This window comes from Danio rerio, chromosome 17 (assembly GCF_052040795.2).
Source record: "Danio rerio strain M-AB ecotype USA chromosome 17, GRCz13ab, whole genome shotgun sequence".
NCBI classification, from domain to species: Eukaryota; Metazoa; Chordata; class Actinopteri; order Cypriniformes; family Danionidae; genus Danio; species Danio rerio.
In genome coordinates this window covers 56,149,999-56,174,973 of record NC_141037.1, presented here as the reverse complement: position 1 = coordinate 56,174,973, position 24,975 = coordinate 56,149,999, and the positions used below count along the sequence as shown (strand labels likewise).

General features: G+C 36.2%; 4 protein-coding genes and 1 long non-coding RNA gene across 19 annotated transcripts in view; 2 read left to right on the top strand and 3 right to left on the bottom strand.

Moving 5' to 3' along the window:
- syncripl (synaptotagmin binding, cytoplasmic RNA interacting protein, like) overlaps positions 1-2,872 on the bottom strand; it is a 28,260-nt gene extending 25,388 nt beyond the window's left edge. For 9 of the 10 annotated variants that reach the window (XR_015512455.1, XR_015512456.1, XR_015512458.1 and 6 more), the window contains exon 1: positions 2,746-2,872. The gene's annotated coding sequence lies outside the window, so the exon portion shown is untranslated. 10 annotated transcript variants of the gene reach the window in all.
- The window catches only part of zc2hc1c (zinc finger, C2HC-type containing 1C), an 835,825-nt gene extending 821,110 nt beyond the window's left edge, over positions 1-14,715 (bottom strand). Inside the window, exons 1-4 of one of the 6 annotated variants that reach the window (XM_087291153.1) lie at positions 14,675-14,715; positions 12,441-12,542; positions 8,225-9,407; positions 3,797-5,348 (exon numbers count right to left, since the gene is read on the bottom strand). In XM_087291153.1, coding sequence (XP_087147279.1) covers positions 5,094-5,348; positions 8,225-9,407; positions 12,441-12,457 — 1,455 coding nt within the window. In that variant the 5' untranslated portion in view covers positions 12,458-12,542; positions 14,675-14,715 and the 3' untranslated portion in view covers positions 3,797-5,093. Of the gene's footprint in view, positions 1-3,796; positions 5,349-6,373; positions 9,408-12,440; positions 14,121-14,235; positions 14,373-14,674 lie in introns of those variants that run through there. The other 5 variants (XM_087291154.1, XM_087291155.1, XM_087291156.1 and 2 more) reach the window with 5 other exon arrangements.
- Positions 1-24,975, bottom strand: part of galnt16 (UDP-N-acetyl-alpha-D-galactosamine:polypeptide N-acetylgalactosaminyltransferase 16) — a 375,091-nt gene that overhangs the window by 239,188 nt on the left and 110,928 nt on the right. The gene's annotated exons all lie outside the window — the stretch shown is intronic.
- Positions 8,230-22,184, top strand: LOC147840073 (uncharacterized). Its single transcript, XR_015513978.1, has 3 exons — positions 8,230-11,108; positions 11,267-11,787; positions 21,898-22,184. It is a non-coding gene; the product is annotated as an uncharacterized LOC147840073 (long non-coding RNA).
- acyp1 (acylphosphatase 1, erythrocyte (common) type) lies at positions 14,919-17,440 on the top strand. Its single transcript, NM_001122849.1, is given in 3 exon segments — positions 14,919-15,014; positions 15,801-15,890; positions 17,024-17,440. Coding segments are annotated over 2 exon segments (300 nt in total). The 5' UTR covers positions 14,919-15,014; positions 15,801-15,806; the 3' UTR covers positions 17,240-17,440.

Genomic DNA, 24,975 nt, shown 5'->3' with positions numbered 1-24,975 from the left:
CAAATAAAGAAAAGCACTGCAAATAGCACCGACCACAACAAAAAGGTCTCGAAAGACCGCAACAATTGTATAGATTGTTTATTAGATTTTATGGAGATGCACTGCAGAATCCTCTCAATCGATCTATTGTTATTAATTCTTTCCAAATAGAAATATTAAGTCAAACGTTGAAATTGCATTCATATCGCAAAATATATTTGCAAAATAAAATTGCAATGTCAGATTTTTCTAATGTTGTGCAGCCTTAAGGCCCTTAAACTTTTTGCTCGCCTTTTCAGTCGACGTTTAATAGGGCTGTGCAATTAATCGAAAATCCGATTTCGATGATGGCTTCTAACGATTATGAAAAACCATTAATCAAGATAAACGATTATTCCATTATTTACCGCCCTCTGTCCAGTTCTCCTCACTTGTTGCTCCTAAAAGCGCGAAAGACCGCATGCTTATGTATGTGCGGCGTGCAGACAGTCAGAAGCATGCGGTCTGCACTTGGTCTCATTCGCACATTGTGACGAGCAGAGAGCACACACATCTAAAGTCATTAACGAGAATGCTTTAATGTTCAAATAGGTGTCAAAACGTGGTGTTTAGTGATTATTCATATTAACCATCATTTTGTAATAAACAAACGAGTTGAAAATCAAAACACGTGAAAGAGAAACCATATTAAAGTGACAGAGCACAGCTGATGCCTGTTTTACCATGATTAATAAAATAACGAGAAAATCCCTCTTTGCTCTTGACTGAAGACTTTTGTAGCTAAAGTGTTTCTCTTACGGTGAAGATGCTAAAAGCACAGTTTGTTTCATATTTTTATTCTATTGTATTTATTTCTCTTTCCTTTGCAGGGAGGAAAATAATATATGCAGAATAATTAGCCCTTCTGAATGTTAGCAACCTTTTCCCCCCAATTTCTGTTTAATGGAAAGAAGATTTCTCAACATAATAGTATTGATCATTCATTTCTAATAACCGATTAATTTTATCTTTATTATGATGACAGCTCATAATATTTTAGTAGATTATTTTTTTAAATACAAACATTCAAATTCAAAGTGTGATTCAAAAGCTTAATTAGGCAAGTCCTTATATAACAGTAGTTTCTTCTGCAGGCAATCAAAAATATATATTGCCTAAAGGGGCTAATAATATTGACCCTAAAAGAGGTTTCAAAATATTTAAATTGTCTTTTATTCTAGCCAAAACAAAACAAATACGCCTTTCTCCAGAAGAAAAATATTAGAGGAAATACTGTTAAAATTCCTTGCTCTGTTAAACATTATTTGAGAAATATTTATTTTTAAAAAAATTCTCAGGAGTGCTAATAATTTTGACTCCAACTAATAATCGTTTGGAATAATCGTGATTACAATTATGACCAAAATAATCGTGATTATGATTTTTCCCAAAATCGAGCAGCCCTAGGAAACATACGTTACCAACCCGTCATCACTTAACAAGCGGATTGTAACGTTAAAGCGCCTCTGGCCACACCCCTTTACTGCGCGGGGTGTATGTGCGTAACCTGAAGGGTTTATGACATCATTAACCCAGATGTGTTTTTTTCTGTAGTCCACAAACTATGTTTGCTGTAGGCTAAGCTACCTCTGTAAAAGCCAGTCTCTCTTTGCATTCAACTTTAAGCATATTGCATTCAGTATTATTGTTTATTTTCACACAGCTACATTACACATCAACTAAAGTTTAAAATGTATATCGTAGATATGGCAGTGGATAACCCCTTTAAACATGGTCAAGCATTTGGTAGAGCAGGCAACTAAAACGTTAAGTGGATTGAACAGAAAACAATTGAGCTGTGAAAGTAAAAATAATCTCAAGGATTGTGTTGCTTCAGCTCATTTTAAAGGAGTAGTCTGAACAAACAGCAGAATCATGTATTGAGTGCAGTTTCGTGCGTGTTTCATCACTCAGATCTCCACGTGTTTGATTCCCGCTTCACGAGCATGTGCACTGAGATCATCTTCATCATCATCATCATGCTGTCTACTGAGGGAAAACCACCATTTAGGTCACATCCTCCTCATCACTGCAGATCTTTATCATTTCACCATTCATCACTTCAATAGCTAGTGATCAATACACTTTAGCTTAACAATACTATTTATTAACCAACTCATCATCATACTACTACCACTAATTATAATAAAACTAGCAAATGGTTAATCTCCATATTAGTCGAGTGTGTATAAAATGACGGACTGGCGTCGGGCTCTGTCTCTTTGTTGTGTCACTGTGCAGATGCTGAATGACAAGGGCACACTCGCTAGGCCACAACACCAGAGCTACGTGGACACTCGGCGCTCTGATAAACACAGTTCCAGCACATAAAATCCGACACTAAACAGAAACACACAAGCCTTCAGCTTCGCGATCGAGTAGTTAACACTTCCTGCGGAAAGTTTAGTCATGCTCGGACGTGTTAAGTTTGTTTGTTTGTGTGACATAGTGTATGTGTGTGTGTGTGTGTTAGGGAAGGAGGGGGCATCGTGTTTGTTGTCCACCAGCAAACATAAAAGCACACAATGACTCCGCCACGCCAACTAAACACTGTACGTGTGTACGAAATCAAAACGAAGAGAGTCCGGGAATTATTGGTAAACGTGGCCGTGTATCCGCGCGCGCGTGCCGCCGCTGAAGCCGGTGCCGCCGTGCACTATTATCCACTGAAAACCACATATCACAACGCGCTCAGCCTTCGCGAAACTGAACAGAACGCTCTCATACCTGTCAGATTATATCTTGGTTTGTGTTGGGATAAATCCAGAGGGAAACGTATTGAAAGAGGATAAAGTGGCCAAATCCCGCCGTGTCTGCTATCTCACTCTTTTCAATAGGTCTGGTGCAAAATGGCGGCGAAACTCATGCCGCGGGAGTTTTTTTCCGCTTCCGGTTGTACGGGGTTTCTCAGGCAGCCATTGGAGGGGTCACGTTACACGGCGAAGCGCGTTCGGGATGGCATCATGGATGACATATTTAGGCTACTGTTGCTCACTGCTCTGCCTAGTGTTTACTCTTTACTACACTAGCCCAGTTATATAAAGTGTACTGTTTACTAAGATTCATTTTTAATAAAACATCTAACCTAAAATGGATGTGTGAAAAAAAGATGTGAAGAGGAGAAAATCCCCTCTCTACAGTGGCAGTTCATTCATTAAAGTGTTATAGATAAAATCCTAATACACTTCTCTATATTCATTAATTTTCTTAGTATCTTTATTAATCTGGGGTCGCCACAGCGGAATGAACCGCCAACTTATACAGCACATGTTTTACGTAGTGGATGGCCTTCCAGCTGCAACCCATCACTGGGAAACACCCATACACTGCCATTCACACAACGACTGGCACTTACGTTAAAAAAAATGTGTAAATTCAATAAATAATTTTTGTCAGTGTATAGTGGCACTACAGCAGAAGATTATGGGTACACTGAAAAAATGCTGTCTGCAAAGTTGTTGCAAACAATTTATTTGTGTTAAATTTAAACAAACAAATTAAATTTAGTACTGTTCAACTTAATTTGTTTGTTTAAAATCAGCCCAAATAAATTGTTTACAACCCCTTAACTTAAAAGAATTGAGTAAATCCAAGGAATCATCCTTGAATCATTATTTCTAAACTGATGAAAACTTACTAAAGACAGAATAACTCAAACTTATTTAAAACCCCACTTTTATTTTTTTAAGATCAAATTTTCTCAATTTAATTTAGTCTAGCGCTAGTAAAAAATGCAGGGTTCCACACAATTCATTCATGTTGTCCAAACACAAGCTGATTAAGTAAACACATTTAAGTTTATTGAACATAAAACAATTGAGTTGTCCCCCCCAAAATTGTGTTGTTTCAGCTTATTTTAAATAAGTAGTTAAACAAGCAGCAAATCATGTGAGCTACTAAAATAAAACAAAAATAAACCCAAATGAAAATGTAATAATAAATCTATAAAACCATATAGAAATGTATAACACAAATAAAACTAAAACTGCTAAAACTTTACCTAAGATAATAATAAAAACATATATAGCATTTCGACGATAACAAAATAACAGTGTTAAAAAACAGAGCAACAAATAATTTGGTTGCCAAACGGCCTGGTCTGAGTATTAAAGAAACTGCTGATCTACTGGGATTTTCATGCACAACCATCTGTAGGCAGTTCTGTGGGTGCAAATGCCTTGTTGATGCCAGAGGTCAGAGAAGAATGGCCAGACTGGTTGCAGCTGATAGAAAGGCAACAGTAAATCGTAGTAAACTAATCATTCGTTACAACCGAGGTCTGCAGAAGAGCATCTCTGAATGCACAACACATCCAACCTTGAAAAAGGCCACACCAGGTGCCACTCCTGTCAGCTAAAACTCCAAAGCCTACCTGAGTATTTTTGCTGACCATGTCCATCCCTTTCTGACCACAGTGTCTGCACCATGTCATAAAGCACAAATCATCTCAGACTGGATTCATGAACATGACAATGAGTTCACTGTACTTAAATGGCCTCCACAGTCACCAGTTCTCAATCCAATAGAGCACCTTTTGACATAATGGGAAATTCGCATCATGGATGTGCAGATGACAAATCTGCAGCAACTGTGGGATGCTATCATGTCAATATATTTCCGGGTACCTTGTTGAATCTATGCTATGAAAGATTAAGGCAGTTCTGAAGGCAAAATTGGGTCCAACCTGGTACTAGTAAGGTGTACCTAATAAAGTGGCCGGTGAGTGTATAAATGTAAACACACTGTCATTTTTTAACATGAGATTGTTGTTTTTTTTTTTTTTTGCATTTATTTGCAAACCCCGTTTTGCTGGACATATCTAATTTTTTCAGCGTTGTTCTGTTTTTAAAAGCTTAAATTGATAGTTTATATATTTTAAATTAAATTAAATCTTTCTATTGTAGATTATTTAATTTATACATTTATTCGAAAATGATTCTAAATGTATTTTAATATAAAAAAAAGCATTAAGAAATTTGTTGTTGAAAGTTTTATTTTGCTTGATTTATTATATTTAATGTGATTTATCTAGTCAAAAGCGGTTTGGTGAAAGCTAAATGATTATGATAATGCTGTCAGTGCGTGGTCCTCCTCCTGGTGGCGCTGTTGTGCGGTTGTTTTGGAGGCGCCGGTCGGCTCTTGATGGTCTGGCATTTCGGGACGTGTCTCTCTGCTGGACCCGGGGCAAATTTACGGCCACAGTGCGGACAGGTGATGTATTCTGAGTGTAGACCCGATGTTGAGTTTGGCTGTTGAGATGTGCTGGATCGACCCTGACGCATGGTCTGAATGAAGGCCTCGTGTTTCTGACGCCACATATTCTTCTTACGCTGCGCGGGAAAAAACAAACAAACAAAACAAAACAGTGTGACTTCACTGACAAGAGGCGTTATGAAGTACTCATACACGTAAACGCTGGCATCAACACTGTTTTCACTACAGAGGCAAAAATGCATAGGAAAAAAAGGAAAAAATGCAAAGAAAAAAAAATGCATTGACTCAAAGGCAAAATAGTGTTTTTATAGACCATGAATTACTTTGATTCAACTTATAATAAAGGTAAAATTATTCTTTGGACTAAACTATAATAAAAACATATGCTATGCTATTCTATTGCTAGTTGTTTTATTTAATGTCACGCAAGTTGTTAATCAAACTCACATTGGAAATACATAAAAAGTGAATTTTTAATGTGGGACCTAGGGCTGTGCGATAAATAGGCCCACACGGAATCTGCGCACACAGAATTCCGCAGATTTTTCACAGATTTTCCGCAGAATTCCACAGATTTCTGCAGTTTTTTAGCCCATTATAAATTCTGTTTATTTACTTGAGTAAATGTGTAAATCAGAATTTATTCAGTTTTTATTACTTTTTATTTAATATATTAAAGTGTAAGTTATGATACTCCGCTGGATACTCCCAAAATAATTCCGCAGAAATCCACAGATTTTTACCAAAATTCTCCGCAGAAATGCAAAAAACGTCCGCAGATTCCGTCTGGCCCTAGCGATAAAACGATATTTGATCGTGGACGATCAAAATTGCTGCATAATCCACTTTCAGAAAAATCGTTGAGTCGACATACAGCTTAAAAACAAACAAAAATCTATTCAGTTCACTCCGAGCAGAATTGATATTTTTTCGTTTCTGTTCTTGCGTTCCTCATTAAACAAAACATTACGAAAACGGTTTTCTAGAAAAAATACAGCACAACACTAAGGATTTACCTTTTTTTTTTCTCTGGCCACACCAAACTAATTATTTCCTTGCCAAATTTTAAATAATGCGTAAAAACAAGAAAAATCTAAATTTTATTCAACAAAAATATTCTCACATATCTAAAACTATATACAGTAGTCTGTCCAGGCTAAAGCTCCCAGATCACCAGTTAACTATAGAAAGTTAAATAAATAGAAAGTTAATCTCCTATTAAAGCAATCTTATTGTAAAGGATGATAATTAAACCACATTAACAAAAATAGCTGCAAGCAAAAGAAAGAAAAACATTCGTTAATGTTAGGCATATTACTAATCTGTTAAAAGAATGGTTAAAGTGAAAGCGGCAACTGCTGCTGCTTACAAAAAATCTCAAGCTCAATCTCAGCAGGAGTGTAGTTGCACGAGCACCGCTTTTCCCAGTCTTTTTCAAAGACAAACAAGTTGCGTTTCCAGCCACAATTGCTTCGTGCAAGGAAATAGGAAACAGGAGCTTTTAAGCACTCGCGAGCATCAAATCAGCTGTGCGCACGACACTGTCATCAGTGAGCAAGGATCTCAGTGCTCCCGATCTTCCTCTTATTCGGTATTTGCCTGCTTTCTTTTGCTAGCGCGAACACTTTATAAGATCGTGCTGCTTCTCGATAAGATCACATTTGCGTGCATATTGACAAACGGTCTTCAACTATAATTGTAATCTTTAGTGACGGGGCAGCACTGGCAATTTAAAAAATATTTTTAAACAGCCAAAGTGTCTAGTGAGGGTGTCTGTCTAACACGCCACAGGTGAAATCTACCCGCATTTGCCGGGTGTTAGGCCCCGTTTACACTGTCAGGTCTTGATGCCCAATTCCAATTTGTTGGCCTGTCTGTTTACACGTTGTTTTAATTGTGACCCATATCCAATTCATGCGTTTACACTTCTATACAATTTACGATGTGGCGCATGCATAAAGGCGGGTTCTAGCATCTGTGCCACACTAGCCACGATGGAAGAAATTGTCTTGTTTTTAGCTCTGCGAAATATGCGAAGTGTTCTGTAAGCAGTGAATGGTTTAGTCCAGATTTACCCCCACGCAGTTTATGTAATGGTATGGCCATGATGTGTGTGTGTGTAGTTGAAGATGTAGCCTTTGCCTGTGTGCGCACTAGTGTTGGAGAGAATAAAGTTGTTCTATGTGTAGCCCGCAGTGCGTGTATTAATAGCGACAAAAAGCAAAAGTTACAACACGAAGTTCGCCCAACTTTAAAATGATTAGAGGTGGGAAAGGGCCGTCATCGCAGCTTGCGCTTACGGTTTACATGCTTTATGATGTCCTCCACCATTCAGAGGAATGTGTGGGTACGAGAGAGGTCTCAGGTCTGGTGGGAGCAAATTGTGGCGACTGACCAATTTCCTCCTCTGTGTTTCCTCTGATGTTGTTTACCGCGTTGGCATCTCCACACACGCTCTTCTTTCTGTCATTAAACCGCGGAGAAGCACCACATTGTCGCAAGTTTAATGATGTACAGAACGGAAAGTCTCAATAAATCCAATCTGCCTGTTTACGTGACGCATTGTCACATATCCGATCTATATCTGATTTATTTCCACATATGAAGGAGGCCTGAAACTGATCTCTGAATATCCGAATGCATGCGTGTTTTTTTTTCGTGTTCACACGGTCATAAAACAGATCTGATCTGTGTCGCATATGAGCAAAAATCGAAATTGGGTCTCATTTAATTGGCAGTGTGAACTGGGCCTTAATGTCAAGCCCTGATTACAGTTATAACAATATCAACAGCAACGCTTGCGCACAATACACAGCTGCTTCAGTCGTTGCCTAGTGACATAAAAAGCTCACTAGAACAGAAAAGTGCGATCAGTGTGATCAGCTGCTTACATCCTTTACTTGTGTTTAAAATATGTAGTATTTTTTTAATCTGGGTGATCATTTCAAAGCCGCAAAAGTAAATCGATACGACCATAAGCAGCGTCTCTGACCTCAGGCGTTCTGCTCCTGCTGTTGGTCTTCATGAACTCCTCCAGCTCGGTCCCTCTGGCTCTGTACTTGGACATGTCGAAGACCTTGCGCTGCGGCCGTTTCTTCTCACACACCCTCATGTGTGTCTCCAGACGCTCTGGTGCGAAGCAGCGCCGGCACACGCTACACGGAATCAGCAGCTCTGCGTTCTCCTCGCCATCATCTCTGCCTGCGCTCTTCGCATTCAGACGTCTGTACGAGAGCTGACCTGAAGCATCTTCATCAGCTCCTCTATCATGTCTTCTCAGAGATCCGTCTCTTCTCGTGGATTTTCGCAGATCTTCTCTGTCTGTCTCTCTTCGTCTCCTGACGTGATTGTTTAACGTCATCTCTCTCTCTCTGCGTATGTTTATCTTTTCCAAACCCCAGTCTTTTGTTGTATCATCCCATTCTCTTGGTTCGTGATCTTTCACTCTTTCTGAGGTAAGAAGTTGTCCTCTGGTGTGCTGTTTGGCATCACGAATCTCCCATCTCTCCATATAGTCTCTTTCATTCTCATATCTGCCCGTTCCCTCATACCAATCACTGTACAACCTGTCATCCAATTGCTTTTCAAAAAAACGCTTGTTCCTCTCTCTCTGGACTCTTCTCACGGTCTCCTCCGCCCTGAAGATCTTCTGCTGGAGCATCATCTCCTTGGAGTGGATTTCCTTCGACAGCCTTGTGTGTTTTTCAGAGCTCTTCTGCTCATGGCTCGATGTTCGTGCGGGGATGTGCTGATCTTGAGCGTCTAGTTTCCTCACCATCTTCTGCTGGTGTCTGAGAGCGGCCTGCTCAGCTAACGTTGGGTAATGATCTGGTTTCGGGATGTTGCTCAGGCTGTACGCTCTCTTGTGAAGCACTGGTTTCAGTGGGAACAGTCTGTCGGATTCTCTCCGAGAAGGGACGTACTGATTCTGCTCTTCCTCATAAATGGGTTGGGTCTTATAGATGCTCTCTGGATGATGTCTCTCTCTGGCGAAGCTCATCTTCCGCAGTTGGTTTTCTACAATATCCAGCTTGTAGTTGTGATGTCGGCTCGTGTCTTGTAAGTATGGGAGTTTTAATGAGACAGTCTCTTTTTCCTGGAAATGATGATGATGGTGTGGCAACATTTGCATGTTTATACATGAAGCATATGCAGCTCCTGATGGACTTGGTCTTCTAATCACAGAATATAAAACATATTTACAAAACATAGTTTTGGTTAATTCATAGTAAATACTGAAGTGTGTTTTTGAACTGTAATATAGCATGAGTGTATATAAGGGGTGTCTACACTCGGTTCCGGAGGACCGGTGTTCTGCAGAGTTTAGCTCCAACCCTAATCAAACACACCTGAACCAGCTAATCAATCTCTTACTAGATACACTAGAAACTGTGCTGAAGCAAGTTGGAGCTAAAGTCAGCAGGACACCAGCCCTCGAATGTCGAGTTCGGACACCCCTGGGGCCTCATGTACGAAGACTTGCGTGGAAATCTTACTAAAACATTGCGTACGCACAAAGCTGTAAATGTGCGTACGCAGAAAAAAATTCAGATGTATGAAACACTGCGTACGCCGAATCTCACGCATATTCTTTTGTACATCCGAATGAACGTGAAACTGAGCGCAACATGCACAAGCGCAAAACCCCTCCCTGCCTCCTCCCCCGTATGAATATGCTAATGACTATGCTAATGGCAAAATCAAGCAAAAAGAGAAACTTTGAACAGAATGTGAACTGGAGGTGCTGCTTTCGGAGGTAGACCGGAGAAAAGTGGTGTTATTTGCAAGTTTGTTCTCCGGAATTAACAACAAAAAAAAAAATAAAGTGGGAGAGTTTAGCTGATGCGGTTAACACAGTTGGGTCTGAACATCGCACTGAGTGCATTAAAAAAAGAAATAGTGTGGTTTATACCTGTAAAATGTTGCAGTACCCTTAGCAGTCTCAGTGGCGCACCTCATAAGACGCAAGTGATCATGTACTGACACGTTCGAGCTTAAACTCGGCTCGAATCCAGCGTCTGACGAACTCTTTCTTCTTTTTTTCCCCGCTACATATCAGTTTTTGCCCACTATTTATCACGAGAAAGACAAGTAGGAACCATTAATAAGTCTGTGCATCATATTTTATTTGCATATTTATTGAATGGAAATGTTTCTGATTCACGCATGCAAATTCATCTTCAGATGGTGTCTTTATAGCAATGTGCGTGCGGTAGATTGCTCAGATTACATTGGGAAAACAGGCGACCGCTGCAAATTGCGCTTTAATGTTTGGCTGGTCAACTGTATGGTATGGAAACCTTACATACCTACTAGATTAACCCATCTCATACAGCTGCCATTGCAAGGCTCAGACACTTTGTAGAGAGGAATTTAACAGAACTGCCTCTAGGAGTCGCCAATGGAAATAAAACAGACACGCACAAAAAATGTGCGTACGCCAGCCAGAAAGCTGGCGTGAAGATGCGCACGTTCCCACGTTCAGTTCATTGTTAGTAAATCCAAACGTGAGCCATTCTGAGCGTGAAACCTGGCGTACGCAAAGTTTTTGTGCTTACGCAGCGTTGATACATGAGGCCCCTGGTGTATATGATGAAATATGAAATTACTTTTTATTTATTCATGTATTTATTTCTTCCATATGTGCATACACTACCTGACAAAAGTCTTGTCGTCAATCCCAGTTGTAAAAGCAACAAATAATAATTTGACTTCTAGTTAATCATTTGGAAAAGTGTCAGAAGGTGGAATTTTCTAATGAATCATCTGTTGAGCTGCATTCCCATCATCACAAATACTGCAGAGGACCTACTGGAATGCACATGGAGCCAAGATTCACACAGAAATCAGTCAAGTTTGGTGAAGGAAAAATCATGGTTTGTTGTTACATTACATTTGTGCTGCCTGTTACATTACAAACCACAGGAGAGGGACAATTCTCCAGCAGGATAGCACTCCTTCTCATACTTCAGCCTCCACATCAAAGCTCCTGAAAGCAAAGAATGTCAAGCTGCTCCAGGATTGGCCAGCCCAGTCACAAGACATGAACATTATTGAGCATGTCTGGGGGAAGATGAAGAAGGAGGCGTTGAAGATGAACACAAAGAGTCTTGATGAGCTCTGGGAGTCCGGCAAGAAGGCTTTCTTTGCCATTCCAGATGACTTTATTAATCAGTGATTTGAGTCATGTCAGAGATGTATGGATGCAGTCCTCCAAGCTCATGATGGAGTCACACACAATATTCATTCTGTCTCCACTGCAGCAGGACTTTATATTCTATACTGGACATTATTTCTGTTCAGTGACAAGACTTCTGTCTAAGCAGAGTCAGAGCTTACTGTCCTAATGAAATAATTAAAAATTAAGGCATGATCATATTTTTTTTAGGTAAAAAAAAGCGTAATCTAGAGGCCTTTGCCTTTCATATAAGCCACTTCTGTAACCAAATGATCAACTAGAAGTCAAGTTATTATTATTGTTCCTAAAACTTGGATAGACGCCAAGACTTTTGTCAGGGAGTGTTCAGAATATAAATCATGCAGACAAAATAAATAGTAATTTCAAATGCTTTTTTTATATTATACATTTATTTCATGGTGTCACAAAATACTTTGTTAATAGAAATACATTTGTATAAATTATATGTGCAATATTACACACATGCTAAATAACAGCATCCTAAAAAAGTTGCAAGTTGCATATTGAAAATACAATGTTTACATTTTTGCATTTTATTAAATAATAATTTCTATTTTAATGTTGTACCTGTAACCATTATGTTTTGAAAAGAGTTTTATGTTTTATTCTATTTTTTTAATCAAACATTTGCCCTGAAGAAATATGATCACATATGAATGATATAGAGTATATAGTGACCTATTAAACTGTAATAAATACTGTAGTATAATTTACTTTTTATTACAGTAAACTTTGGTATATTGCAGTCTAATATAACCTAGTTGTAAAACAAGTTGTACAGTATCGGGTAATTTGTTTATATTACTATAGTTGTTGTATTACTAAAGCAACTATAGAATTACCGCAAGAGTATTTTACTATAGTATGGTTTAAAACACTATAATATTTACTATCGGATTTTTTGTTAACAATTTGCATTTAATATAAAGTAGTTTATGATATTGAGAAATTCTTTACAATACTTTACCATCTGACAAGCTTTAGTATAAAAATAATTTCTTAAAGTTACCTGTGTGTAGTAGACATGAAATGGTTAACCTTTGTCACGTGATTGTGGCGGAGGGTCACCGGGGACGTAGTGCGCTTATAGGTGGCACCTGTTCATTCACAACTTAGGAAGGAGAGAGATGGGGTGAACGGGGACGCGGTACTCTTTGTTGACCAAACAAACTCAAACGAAACCAAACTTAAGCTCAAACTTAAGCCCAAATCAAATTCTACACTGTCAAAAGATCAAGGTATGTTTTATATTGGAAAATAAACGAGAACGTGAAGACATTGGAACGACTTCTTGCCTTGTTTACATTTGATGTTTGCGTCACAAATCATGTCTCTGGTTTAACCTCTCAGCTGTTACTCAACGTAGCCGCTACACTGTGTGAAAACATTCTGTAGTAATGTTTAGTAAACACTGTAGTGTTTTTAAACCATACTATAGTAAAGTTCTTAAATTAAACTGTTGTGATGACAACACGGCTATTGCTTTATGTGTTGTTTTTAAGAATAAAAACAAATACTATTTCCTTCAAAAACTGTGAGGTAGTGTTATACTACACCACAGTTTACTGTAATAAAAACTAAAATATACTATGGTATTAGTTCATGATAGTTAACAGTGCAGAATGCTGCAGCATTTATTAACAAAGAGCTTAAAATACAATAATATATACAGTATAATAGATTTTGTAGTGCATAAAAACTACTGTTTTTCACATGGGTGTAAATAAAACATTACTGGAATATGTTATACAATAAACCCAACTATATTATTGAGACTTTTACATGTTTATACACATCCTTCACCTGTTTTATGCAACATTTTAATCCAGTTATTTTTCTTTTCGTTGATGATAAAGTTAGAAGGGATACAGCCGCGAATACTCTCTTTTAATTTTTTTTTAAATTTCATAACAAGAACAATATCATACAAAAAATGAGGAATACAATGCTTACATTTTTTCACGTCAAAGGAACAAATCAATAGAAAATAAAAAAGTAAATCACGGGATGTATAAATTACCAAAAAATTTGCAAAAGAAAATAATTCCAATATTGCATACATCCTTATATTTTTTATGTATTTAAGGGTTTCGATATAATGCTTAAGATCAATTTTAAACAAATAAATGTTAGGTTTATCATTGGACCATTTTTGTTTGTGTACATGGTACTTCCCATAAATAATCATTAAATTAATAAAAAAAATAGCTCCAAAGTTTTATCATTATTATTGTGTGTCAAGAATGTCTTTACAGGAAAACAGAATCTTTAATTTTGTAAGTTTTAAATATAAGATATTCAATATCAAAGCAAAACATTTGGGTATATGTGGATTCAAAAAAACAGGTGTTTTATCCTCGTTTTAGGTCGATTCCTAATTCCACACAAAAAGTGCATGCAGATTCCATGTCTCTTTTATTTTAACAACTTGTTTCACTGGATAAATTAAATGAAGTAGTTTATATGCCACTTCTTTAACTTTATTGGTGAGACAGTATTTACTAGGTAAGTTCCAGCCGCGGATACTCACATCAATATAGCATCATTTTTTGTGACACTGTACAGCAATAATTCAAATTTTTACATTACTATGAGGGGTGGGTGGGGAAGGTTGTTAATAAAATACATTTAATGGGTTATTTAATAAATAATATGAATAATACTTGGTGTAAATACTATTTTTACATTACTATGAGGTTTGAATTTAAGGTTGGGTGGGAGTAGATGTTAATAAACCACAATTTAATAAGTAATTTAATAAATAATATGAATAATACTTGGTGTAATTACTATTTTTACATTACTATGAGGGTTGACTTTAAGGTTGGGTGGGGGTAGATGTTAATAAAACCCAATTGAATGGGTAATTTAACAAATAATATGAATAATACTTGGTGTAATTACTATTTTTACATTACTATGAGGGTTGAATTTAAGGTTGACGTTAATAAAATACAATTAATGGGCAATTTAATAAAAAATATAAAAAATTCTCGATAACTACCGGCCGCAGCTGTAACGTTATTCATTCAAGAAACAACCGGTGGTGATGTATGTTTTATATATATATATATATATATATATATATATATATATATATATATATATATATATATATATATATAGTTTATGTATAGTAAAACAGCAATATAGTTCCTCAACTCGAGAAAGAACCGTTTCACATGTTCATTTACAACACTGAAAGTCTATTTAGCTTAAACATCAAATCATCTTAAAACTCACCGACTAGCTTGTCCTGTCTGCGAACAACATCAGCGACCTCTGGTTCAAAGCAGTCAATTAGCTTATATTTTGTAGTGAAGCGTTGTGTTTAGTCTGGTTGCTTAGAAACAAGACAGCGCAAACTATTTCCACATCTACTATTGGCTAGTTTTGTACATGACGTCATGGGTAACCCGGATGCACGATGCGCTGTGACGATGATAATGCGCATGTGCAGTTCGTGAGAGAAACTGCCGTTTACCAGTTCACGAGTGAATTAACTCCATTTCACAAGGCAATACAATTAATTGAACCGCGGAATTAAGATAACAGAAAGCAGGTTTTGATCGTTCATCCACCGGTACGTTATGTTTGGCGCGTATTCTGCACAAATCAGTAATATAACATGTTTAACTTATTGTTTACATGCTTGAATAAGATGTTTGAATGTTAACGTTACCATATATATATATATATATATATATATATATATATATATATATATATATATATATATATATATATATATATATATATTAATTAGTATCCGCTGTGAATACAAATATTAAGATCTAGATTATTAATCATGTTTAACGGATATCTGTTTTGTTAATCTCTTTCAATAATCTCAAATAATCAATTATTTATGATCATTTGTTTCAATATTGATTGTTATGATCAGTTTTATTATTAATCATGATGGTCTGTTTCATTATCAATTGATTATAAAAATTAAAAGTAACATAAAAGTTTTTGACAGTTTAAGTGTGTGTACCGTGTATCTCTATTATGTATACATAAATACACACATGCATGCATATATTTGAGAAAATGTGTTTATATTTAGTTATACATGTGATACAAATTGTACAATTATATATACATTTAAAAATCTATGTAACAAAATTGTTTTGCATGGTTTCATTTATATATATATATATATATATATATATATATATATATATATATATATATATATATATATATGTGTGTGTGTGTGTGTATCACATTTACATAATAAATTTATATAGCACACACACTTATATTATTTCAAAGCAAACTTGATTCGATTAATCGCGATTAATCTTTGCCCCGCACTGATGATTGATTGTATATTGATGATATATCCGGATGTTCTGTGTCTCAGGTGATCATGTCCAGTGAAGACGAGCTGTTGTCTGTGGACTATGAGGTGTACGGCCGAGTGCAGGGGGTTTTCTTTCGCAAATACACACAGGCAAGTGTCTGTCCAAATCATAAATGAAAAAGAATGAGTTTCTATTTGAAGATATCTATATAGACAAAAAAGAAAAGGTTAACATTTATTGTAATAAGTTGGTGAATGTATAACCTGCTATTTCCTAGAAAATAGATAGACAGGCACTCGCGACCCCCAATATCCTCTGAGGTGGTTATAAATACAGAAACCTTGCATGCAATGACGCAGACACACCAATTAAATTTGTGTCAGTGCTTAAAATGTGCCAGAAAGTATAACCTGATGTTATAAAATCAAAATGCATCTGACGCTATTGCTGCCTTTAATATAATGTAATTACCCCTGGGGTCGCAATCCAATAGAACTAGTAACTATAAGCTACTATAGTAACTATATAGTATATAGTAACTATAAACAACTATTTTTATTTTCAGTATAGTTATGGATAAAATATGTTAATTCTTATGGTTTAATAAAAATAAATAGATTTTTAGGAAATCACCAGGCGACCCCCCTTCATTGCCCCGCGACCCCTCGGGGGGTCCCGACCCCCACTTTGAGAACCACTGCTGTAGACTATCGAAAAAAATATAGCTTAAAGGGGCTAATAATATTGACCTTAAAGTGGTGTTTAAATTTAAAAGGGCTTTTATTCTAGCTGAAATAAGACTTTCTCCAGAAGAAAAAATATTATCAGACATACTGTGAAAATTTCATTGCTCTGTTAAACATCATTTGAGAAATTTTTTAAAAAGAAAAATAAATTCAAAGGGGGACTAATAATTCAGACTTTAACTCTTAATCTATCTATCTATCTATCTATCTATCTATCTATCTATATATATATATATATATATATATATATATATATATATATATATATATATATAAATAACCACACACACAATCACCAGCTACTTTATTAGATACACCTTACTAGTACTGGGTTTGACCCTCTTTTGCCTTCAGAACTGCCTTAATCCTTGGTGGCATAGATTCAACAAGGTATTGGAAATATTCCTCTGAGATTTTGCTCCCTATTGACATGATAGCATCACATCGCAGTTGGATAGACGTATCTAATAAAGAGGCCGGTGAGTGTATACTCCTGTAGTTTGTCTTATTGTGCACTTGTTTGTGTGTGTGTGCAGACTGAAGGGAAGAGGCTGGGTCTGGTTGGCTGGGTTCAGAACACTGATGCTGGAACCGTTCAAGGGCAGCTCCAGGGTCCCGTCTCTAAAGTCCAGCAGATGCAGCAATGGCTCCAAACCACTGGCAGCCCAAAGTCCCGCATCGCCAAAGCAGAGTTCCAGAATGAACACCCCATCCACGAACTGGAGTTTAAGGATTTCAAAGTTGTCCGCTAATCAAAGAGCAGAGCAGTTAGTATTTATTAACATAGGTACAGTATGTTTACTATTTATTTTAGCATTTAAAAATGGTCATGATTACCTGTTCATGATAGTTATTATGTAGCACAGGACTCATATATTGAGTATATGGTATATATTATACCATATACCTTCTGCTTTAAGACTTCTGTACAGGAAAACACACTCTTCCTGCTAATATAATACACACTCCTGTGTCTTCAGCGTCTTTGGTCTGCTTTATTTTTTGCTTTGTATAGAGACCCTTTTACTCAGGTTAGCACTGTCACCTCACAGCAAGAAGGTTGCTGGTCCGAGTCCTGGCTGAGTCAGTTGGCATTTCTGTGTGGAGTTTGCATGTTCTCCCCATGTTGGCGTAGGTTTCCTCCGGGTGCTCCAGTTTCCCCCACAGTCGCAACATTCTCTATAAAAGAATTGGTTCCGTAGTTTATGAGTGTGTGCGTGAATGACAGTGTATGGGTGTTTCCTAGTTCTAGCTTGCAGCTGGAAGGGCATCCGCTGTTTAAATCATATGCTGGAATAGTTGGCGGTTCATTCCACTGTGGTGACCCCTGATAAATAAAGGGACTAAGCCGAAGTAAAATAAATGAATAAATAGTAGTGGTACACAGAAAACCCTAAATGTTGTTTCAAACCTTCATAAAGAAACTCATAAAGGTTTTAAACCACTTAAGGGTGATTAAATACACTAGAATATCCGTATTATTATCAGTTTTCCACATTTTGTGATTCATGTTTCTTATTTCCCCTGTTTATTTCTGCTTTTGAATTGCATTATGGGACCTTGATCTTTCTTACAACAGGTTTTAACCTTAAAAGGTATGAAAACGTGAGTTTTATGAACAATTTTAATATAGGTGGGCATAGATTCATTTTTAAAATCCAGATTAATCTAGATTAAAATGGCTCATTTGAATTCTGCCGAAGACTTTCAGAATAAGTGTGCTACCCAAATAAGTCTTTATTATTTATTATTCTCAAGCCAGGTGGCGCATTAGACCAGGTGCTTATCTCCTGTTTCAAAATGCATCACAAACTGCTTGAGAAACTGTTCTATTATAATTGGTGATGAAAATAAATGATGTTCAATAAGATGTGCTTGTGTTTATTAACTGTTTATTCAGTTAAACATGAATGTTGAACTGTACGCCTACATAAGCTCCAAACAGCCATTTCATACTTGCTTTTGATGTATGTACATAAAGAAAATGCTGCTTCGCAAAGCCAAGTTCACAGAGCCCTGACGGTGTGTCAAACATTAGGTATGTTTACATGGACAACAATACTTTAATACTATTTCAATATGATTAAAACAATACTCTGATTAAGAGTTTAACATGTAAACACCGATTTTTAAATTTTTTTTATACTTTATTTTTATTTTTTTTAAGGAGAGAAGAAAAAATATATAATAAATATAAAACAAGGGGGGTTGAAATACAAAAAGTAGGTTAAAAAAATAATAAAATTAAGTAAATAATACAATAAAACACCAGAACTTAAATGAACGGTTGAGAGGTCACATATTTCCTTCCAGGTCACATGAACAAATACATATATAAATCAGATTACACTCTGTAAAGGCATAAGTACAATCCATTTCTCCCAATATTGCAGGTATTTGTCCATTTGTAGTTTTAAAGAAAAAGTCATCCTCTCCATATTTTGAACATTAGATATGAGATCCAACCATTCAGATTTTGTTGGGGGTTCCAGTTTTAGCCACTTTCGAGTCTCAGTTTTTTTACTGGTTGCTGTAAACACCGATTTTTGATTACCTAAATGCAGCTAAAGTCATAACTGAAATAAACAGAAATGGAATTAAGATGTGGAGTATGCATATATTAGTGCCATTATTGACAAACTATTACCATCATGTAGGACTTTTCGCCATATTTTGCGACAAGATCCACACAGGCGGCTGTCAGTAAAAGACCACGCGCACACAAACACACACATCGCGAGATGCAAAAGTTTTTTTTTCTCCATTCGGCGTGCGTTATTAAATTCAATAAAACTCTCACCAGTCCTTACTCCTTATTTGCATCTAATACCCCAGTTTGTCACGGGGGCATGAATGAAATGTTAAAGTAAGGCTTCCTGCTGATTTGATTCAGAAGGGCACTTTTTTGTCAGACGGCTCACGGTCAGGTATACATCCGCGCTAAAATATCAAGGTAGAAGTCATCTTAGCTGGCGTAGAATAGACCCAGCTCCCAACCCAATTTTGAGAATAGATTAACGGCGATATTTTATTGCGCGATAAGAGTCTCGCGCTAACACAGCACGATAATGGCCCACCACTAATTTTTAATAGTTTGAAGTGATAAGTTGTGTGGGTTTGTGTTGTATATTACGATAATACAGTGCCAGTGCACTTTCTGTTATCTTACACGCTTCTCTATATATTATTTGTTCTACATTATAATATTTTTAAACTACTAAAATGTTAATAAAAGTCACTTTGTTACACTGTAGAGTTGAATTTTCAACATCAGAAGTCGACAGAGCAGAGATCAACACCCCAAAACATTTGTGATTGATATGATTGATCGCAGCTGGTCCCTCATCTGTAATCAGTAATACTCCAATCAGATTGATCCAAGCCTACAATAAATAGACCGATTTCACCCTACTGCCTTATCTTCGTTTTGGAAGAATCCCCCCCTTCCACCCCAACTGATCTCGGACCCTCTTTCATGCTAAATGACCAGGCGGGAGCCCTGGGCTTGATTATCCTGGGCTCAGGGTTCTCTCCCAGGACAGCATGCCAAATCTGCATTTAGTATCAAGCAATATTTAGGTGTGAACTTTTGATGTGTAGTTAATTCATTCATTTTCTTTTCGGGTTAGACCCTTTATTAATCTGGGGTCGCCACAGCGGATGCTCTTACAGCTGCAACCCATCACTGGGAAACACTCATACACTTTCATTCACACTACGGACAATTTTTAGCTTACCCAATCCCCCTATAGCGCATGTGTTTGGACTTGTGGGGGGAAACCGGAGCACCCGGAGGAAACCCACGCCAACACAGGGAGAACATGCAAACTCCACACAGAAATGCCAACTGATCCAGCCGAGGCTTGAACTACAACCTTCTTGCTGTGAGACGACAGCACGATACCTACTGCGCCACTGCGTCGCCCTGAAATGTATTATCTTAAAAAGGTTTTTGTGAAAAGGAAATAATTTTATAGTATTTAATGTAAAAACAAACTTGAACGCTTCAGTCTCCAGATAATGTAAAAACCTCTGAAATGGAGACCAAGGAAATATAACTTGGTATACTTCTTCCTTGTATTTAACCACAAAGCCTAATGGGACTGTAGTTTTCTAGTGCTTCTATGAGTTGATGTAAAAGTTGTGTATATTTCAGCAGCATATGATTGCTAAAGTGAGAAGCCTCAAAGCAAAAAAACAATTATACATTTCCCCCTTCTAAGTTTAGATGTAGACAGGTAGCCTACATCATGATGCACATAAATCATCCAGGGCTCAACAATAAGGACTGCCTGGTGGCCCGGGGCCAGCGTGAAAGACGCTCGGGACAGTAGACAGGATTGTTACTGGCCCCTTTCGGCCAGTAACGGTGAGCATGCTATTTTTTTTATAACATGATAACAATTAAGACAGCGAAAAGATGGCAACATCTAACTATGAGGCTAAAAGAAAACGTCAGTTTCTAAAGTCTTGGAAGCAGACAATTACATGGGTACAAAATAAGAAACTGAAAAAAAGAAAGAAAAAAAAAAGAAAGAAAAAAAGAGTTGTCGGTTTGGCAAGCCTTTTTTATAAAAATTATTTAGAATTGCAATAAAATACCAGCACATTTTTCATACTGCTCTTTCGTTTGCATAAAATCAAACTAATTTTGCTCAGTATACATTTATTAAATTTTTTTAAATGTTTAAATTCTAGATATCATAGACATTCATAGACATTATTTTGCCACATTATTTAACATATGTGGCTAAGAAATAGCTATTAACTTTTTTTTTTTTTTTTGGTGGGGCCAGTGAAAATTTTGCCAGGGCAAGTAAAAACCTCAACCACTGGCCCAAACGGCCCAGTAGAAAAAATCCTTAGCGTTGAACCCTGTCATCCCTTTCCATAATAATAATAATTCACTGCTCTTATTCCATGTTTCATGTGTACATTGAGCAGCATGTCTAGTATTCCTCCAGGATGAATGGATGTATTGTGTAAGAGCCAAACATTCCAGGAAATAAGTGTTCCCTCCCCACCCGAGTCTCCTTCCAAGGCCCAGACCGGCTGCTTGTTTCTGCAGGAGCTGTGTTAAAACCCAGCGAAGCCCAATACAGAGCCCTGGGGCACCTCTGCTGCTACACTGTATAAATGATTCTATGACAAAAACTCATTAGAACTAATGTTTTTATTATTTTAACTTTTAAGCTGATCAGGTTTCAACTTAGTTGTTTAGAACTTAATATTTTAATCAGTTTGATTTAAGTTGAGATGTATAAAAGTTCATTAATCAGCAAGAATTGTTTTAACAATGCAGCAAACGGCTAAAACAAGCTGTAATTCTTAATAGATCACTTGTAATCAGGCACGTGCACAAAAACAAAATGCCCCTCAAAAATGAATGAAAGTTCTCCCCGCTCTTTAGTTCGCAGTCCCTATTGGAACCCGCATCGACCCAAGATTCTTATGGCAATCAGACAAGTTTGGTGAAGGAAAAATCATGGTTTGGGGTTGCATTCAGTATGGGGTGTGTGAGAGATCTGCAGAGTGGATGATCAACATCAACAGCCTCCTTCTCATACTTCAGCCTCCACATCAAAGCTCCTGAAAGCAAAGAAGGTCAAGCTGCTCCGGGATTGGTCAGCCTAGACACCAGACATGAACATTATTGAGCTAGTCTGGGGTAAGATGAAGGAGGAGGCGTTGAAGATGCTCCATTGCACCATGACTTCAAATTCTATACTGGATATTCATTTTTTCTTTTTTTTTTCGGCTTAGTCCCTTTATTAACCAGGGGTAGCCACAGCGGAATGAACCTCCAACTTATCCAGCATATGTTTTACACAGTGGATGATATTCCAGTTGCAACCATTACCATTATGTAATATTAAATATATGTTATAATTAATCAAGACAAAAAAATAATAACTTATGAATGAATAAATACAACCACAGTTATGTAATATTGATATATGTACTATTTTATTAGATGATAGTGTAAACCGATATCTCTGGTCTGTTATTTATACAAATGTAGAGTATTATATTAAAAATGGTGATTTGATTCTAGTTTTCATAGGCTATTCTGATTTTTTAAAGCGACCTTTTTGATTTAAAACACGATATTAATAAGTGGAGTGCAAAACTAAATTTATTAAATTGTTCAAATATGCTATTTTATATAATATTATTGTGCTGTTTTCTCTGCTACCGGAATCATTTAATTTTACACGTATAACTTACTCTGTTTCTAATAAGAAAAAAAACAACATGTACACCTATTTATAAAATAACAATATCTTTAAAATATGTCTTGTCTTTACCTAAATTACACAGTAATGAATTTACTATTATAATAATGATATAATTGTCGGGTGGGAAAGTGACATGCTTATTTAATTTCCCTATTCGTGAATGAAAATGAGCACATCTGTGGGCAGCAACAGGCAAAAGGTTTCTCAGAATCAATGAACACCAAACCCTAGCGATCACAGAAGTGTCATTTATCAATTCATTCATTCAGTCTGAAATCCTGTTTCAGAATGAACATCTACGCAGAGCCTAAGCACAACAAAAACAACATTCCTCCGCAAGATGCGTGCAGTTTTGTTGGTAGCCGCCAGAGGGCCAGAAGGTATATAGTGCAGCTCTAAAATGACTCCATGTGCTGTGTTGGCTGCTACATTTCATAAAATTACTGCGTAAGTAGTATAGAAAATGTAAATGTGTTTTTTCAAGGGTAGTGTGCTACAAGGTTGTCACATGTAGTGTTCACTAGATGGATGGGTTTACTGCATGTTTGGTCTTTTTAGTGCACAAAGTAACTGGAAAGGCATCCACTGCGTAAAACATGTGCTGGATAAGTTGGCGGTTCATTCTGCTGTGGTGACCCTATATTAATAAAAGGAGCCAAAAAGAAAATGAATAAATGAATGGCTGAGTTATTAACAAACTCAATAAAGGATAAAAATAACCAAACAAAGCACCAAATATTTAACCCAACTGGTTGAGTTATTAATAAACCCAATAAAGGTTAAAATAACCCAACAAAGCACCAGATATTTAACCCAACTCTTTAAGTTATTAATAAACCAAATAAATGTAAAAAATAACCCAACAAAGCACCAGATATTTAACCTAACTAGTTGAGTTATTGATAAACCCAATAAAGTTTAAAAAAAATCTAACAAAGCTCCAGATATTTAACCCAACTGGTTGAGTTATTAATAAACCCAATAAAGTTTAAAAAAAAAATCTAACAAAGCACCAGATATTTAACCTAACTAGTTGAGTTATTGATAAACCCAATAAAGTTTAAAAAAAATCTAACAAAGCTCCAGATATTTAACCTAACTAGTTGAGTTATTGATAAACCCAATAAAGTTTAAAAAAAAATCTAACAAAGCACCAGATATTTAACCCAACTCTTTAAGTTATTAATAAACCAAATAAATGTAAAAAATAACCCAACAAAGCACCAGATATTTAACCTAACTAGTTGAGTTATTGATAAACCCAATAAAGTTTAAAAAAAATCTAACAAAGCTCCAGATATTTAACCCAATTGGTTGAGTTATTAATAAACCCAATAAAGGTTAAAATAACCCAACAAAGCTCCAGATATTTACCCCAACTCTTTGAGTTATTATTAAACAACCCAATAAAGGTTAAAAACAACCCAACAAAGCACCAAATATTTAACCCAACTGGTTAAATTATTAAAAAAGATCCAAATAAAGGCTAAAATAACCCAACAAAGCTCCAGATATTTAACCCAACTGGTTGAGTTATTAATAAACCCAATAAAGGTTAAAATAACCCAACAAAGCACCAGATATTTAACCCAACTCTTTAAGTTATTAATAAACCAAATAAATGTAAAAAATAACCCAACAAAGCACCAGATATTTAACCTAACTAGTTGAGTTATTGATAAACCCAATAAAGTTTAAAAAAAATCTAACAAAGCTCCAGATATTTAACCCAACTGGTTGAGTTATTAATAAACCCAATAAAGTTTAAAAAAAAAATCTAACAAAGCACCAGATATTTAACCTAACTAGTTGAGTTATTGATAAACCCAATAAAGTTTAAAAAAAATCTAACAAAGCTCCAGATATTTAACCTAACTAGTTGAGTTATTGATAAACCCAATAAAGTTTAAAAAAAAATCTAACAAAGCACCAGATATTTAACCCAACTCTTTAAGTTATTAATAAACCAAATAAATGTAAAAAATAACCCAACAAAGCACCAGATATTTAACCTAACTAGTTGAGTTATTGATAAACCCAATAAAGTTTAAAAAAAATCTAACAAAGCTCCAGATATTTAACCCAATTGGTTGAGTTATTAATAAACCCAATAAAGGTTAAAATAACCCAACAAAGCTCCAGATATTTACCCCAACTCTTTGAGTTATTATTAAACAACCCAATAAAGGTTAAAAACAACCCAACAAAGCACCAAATATTTAACCCAACTGGTTAAATTATTAAAAAAG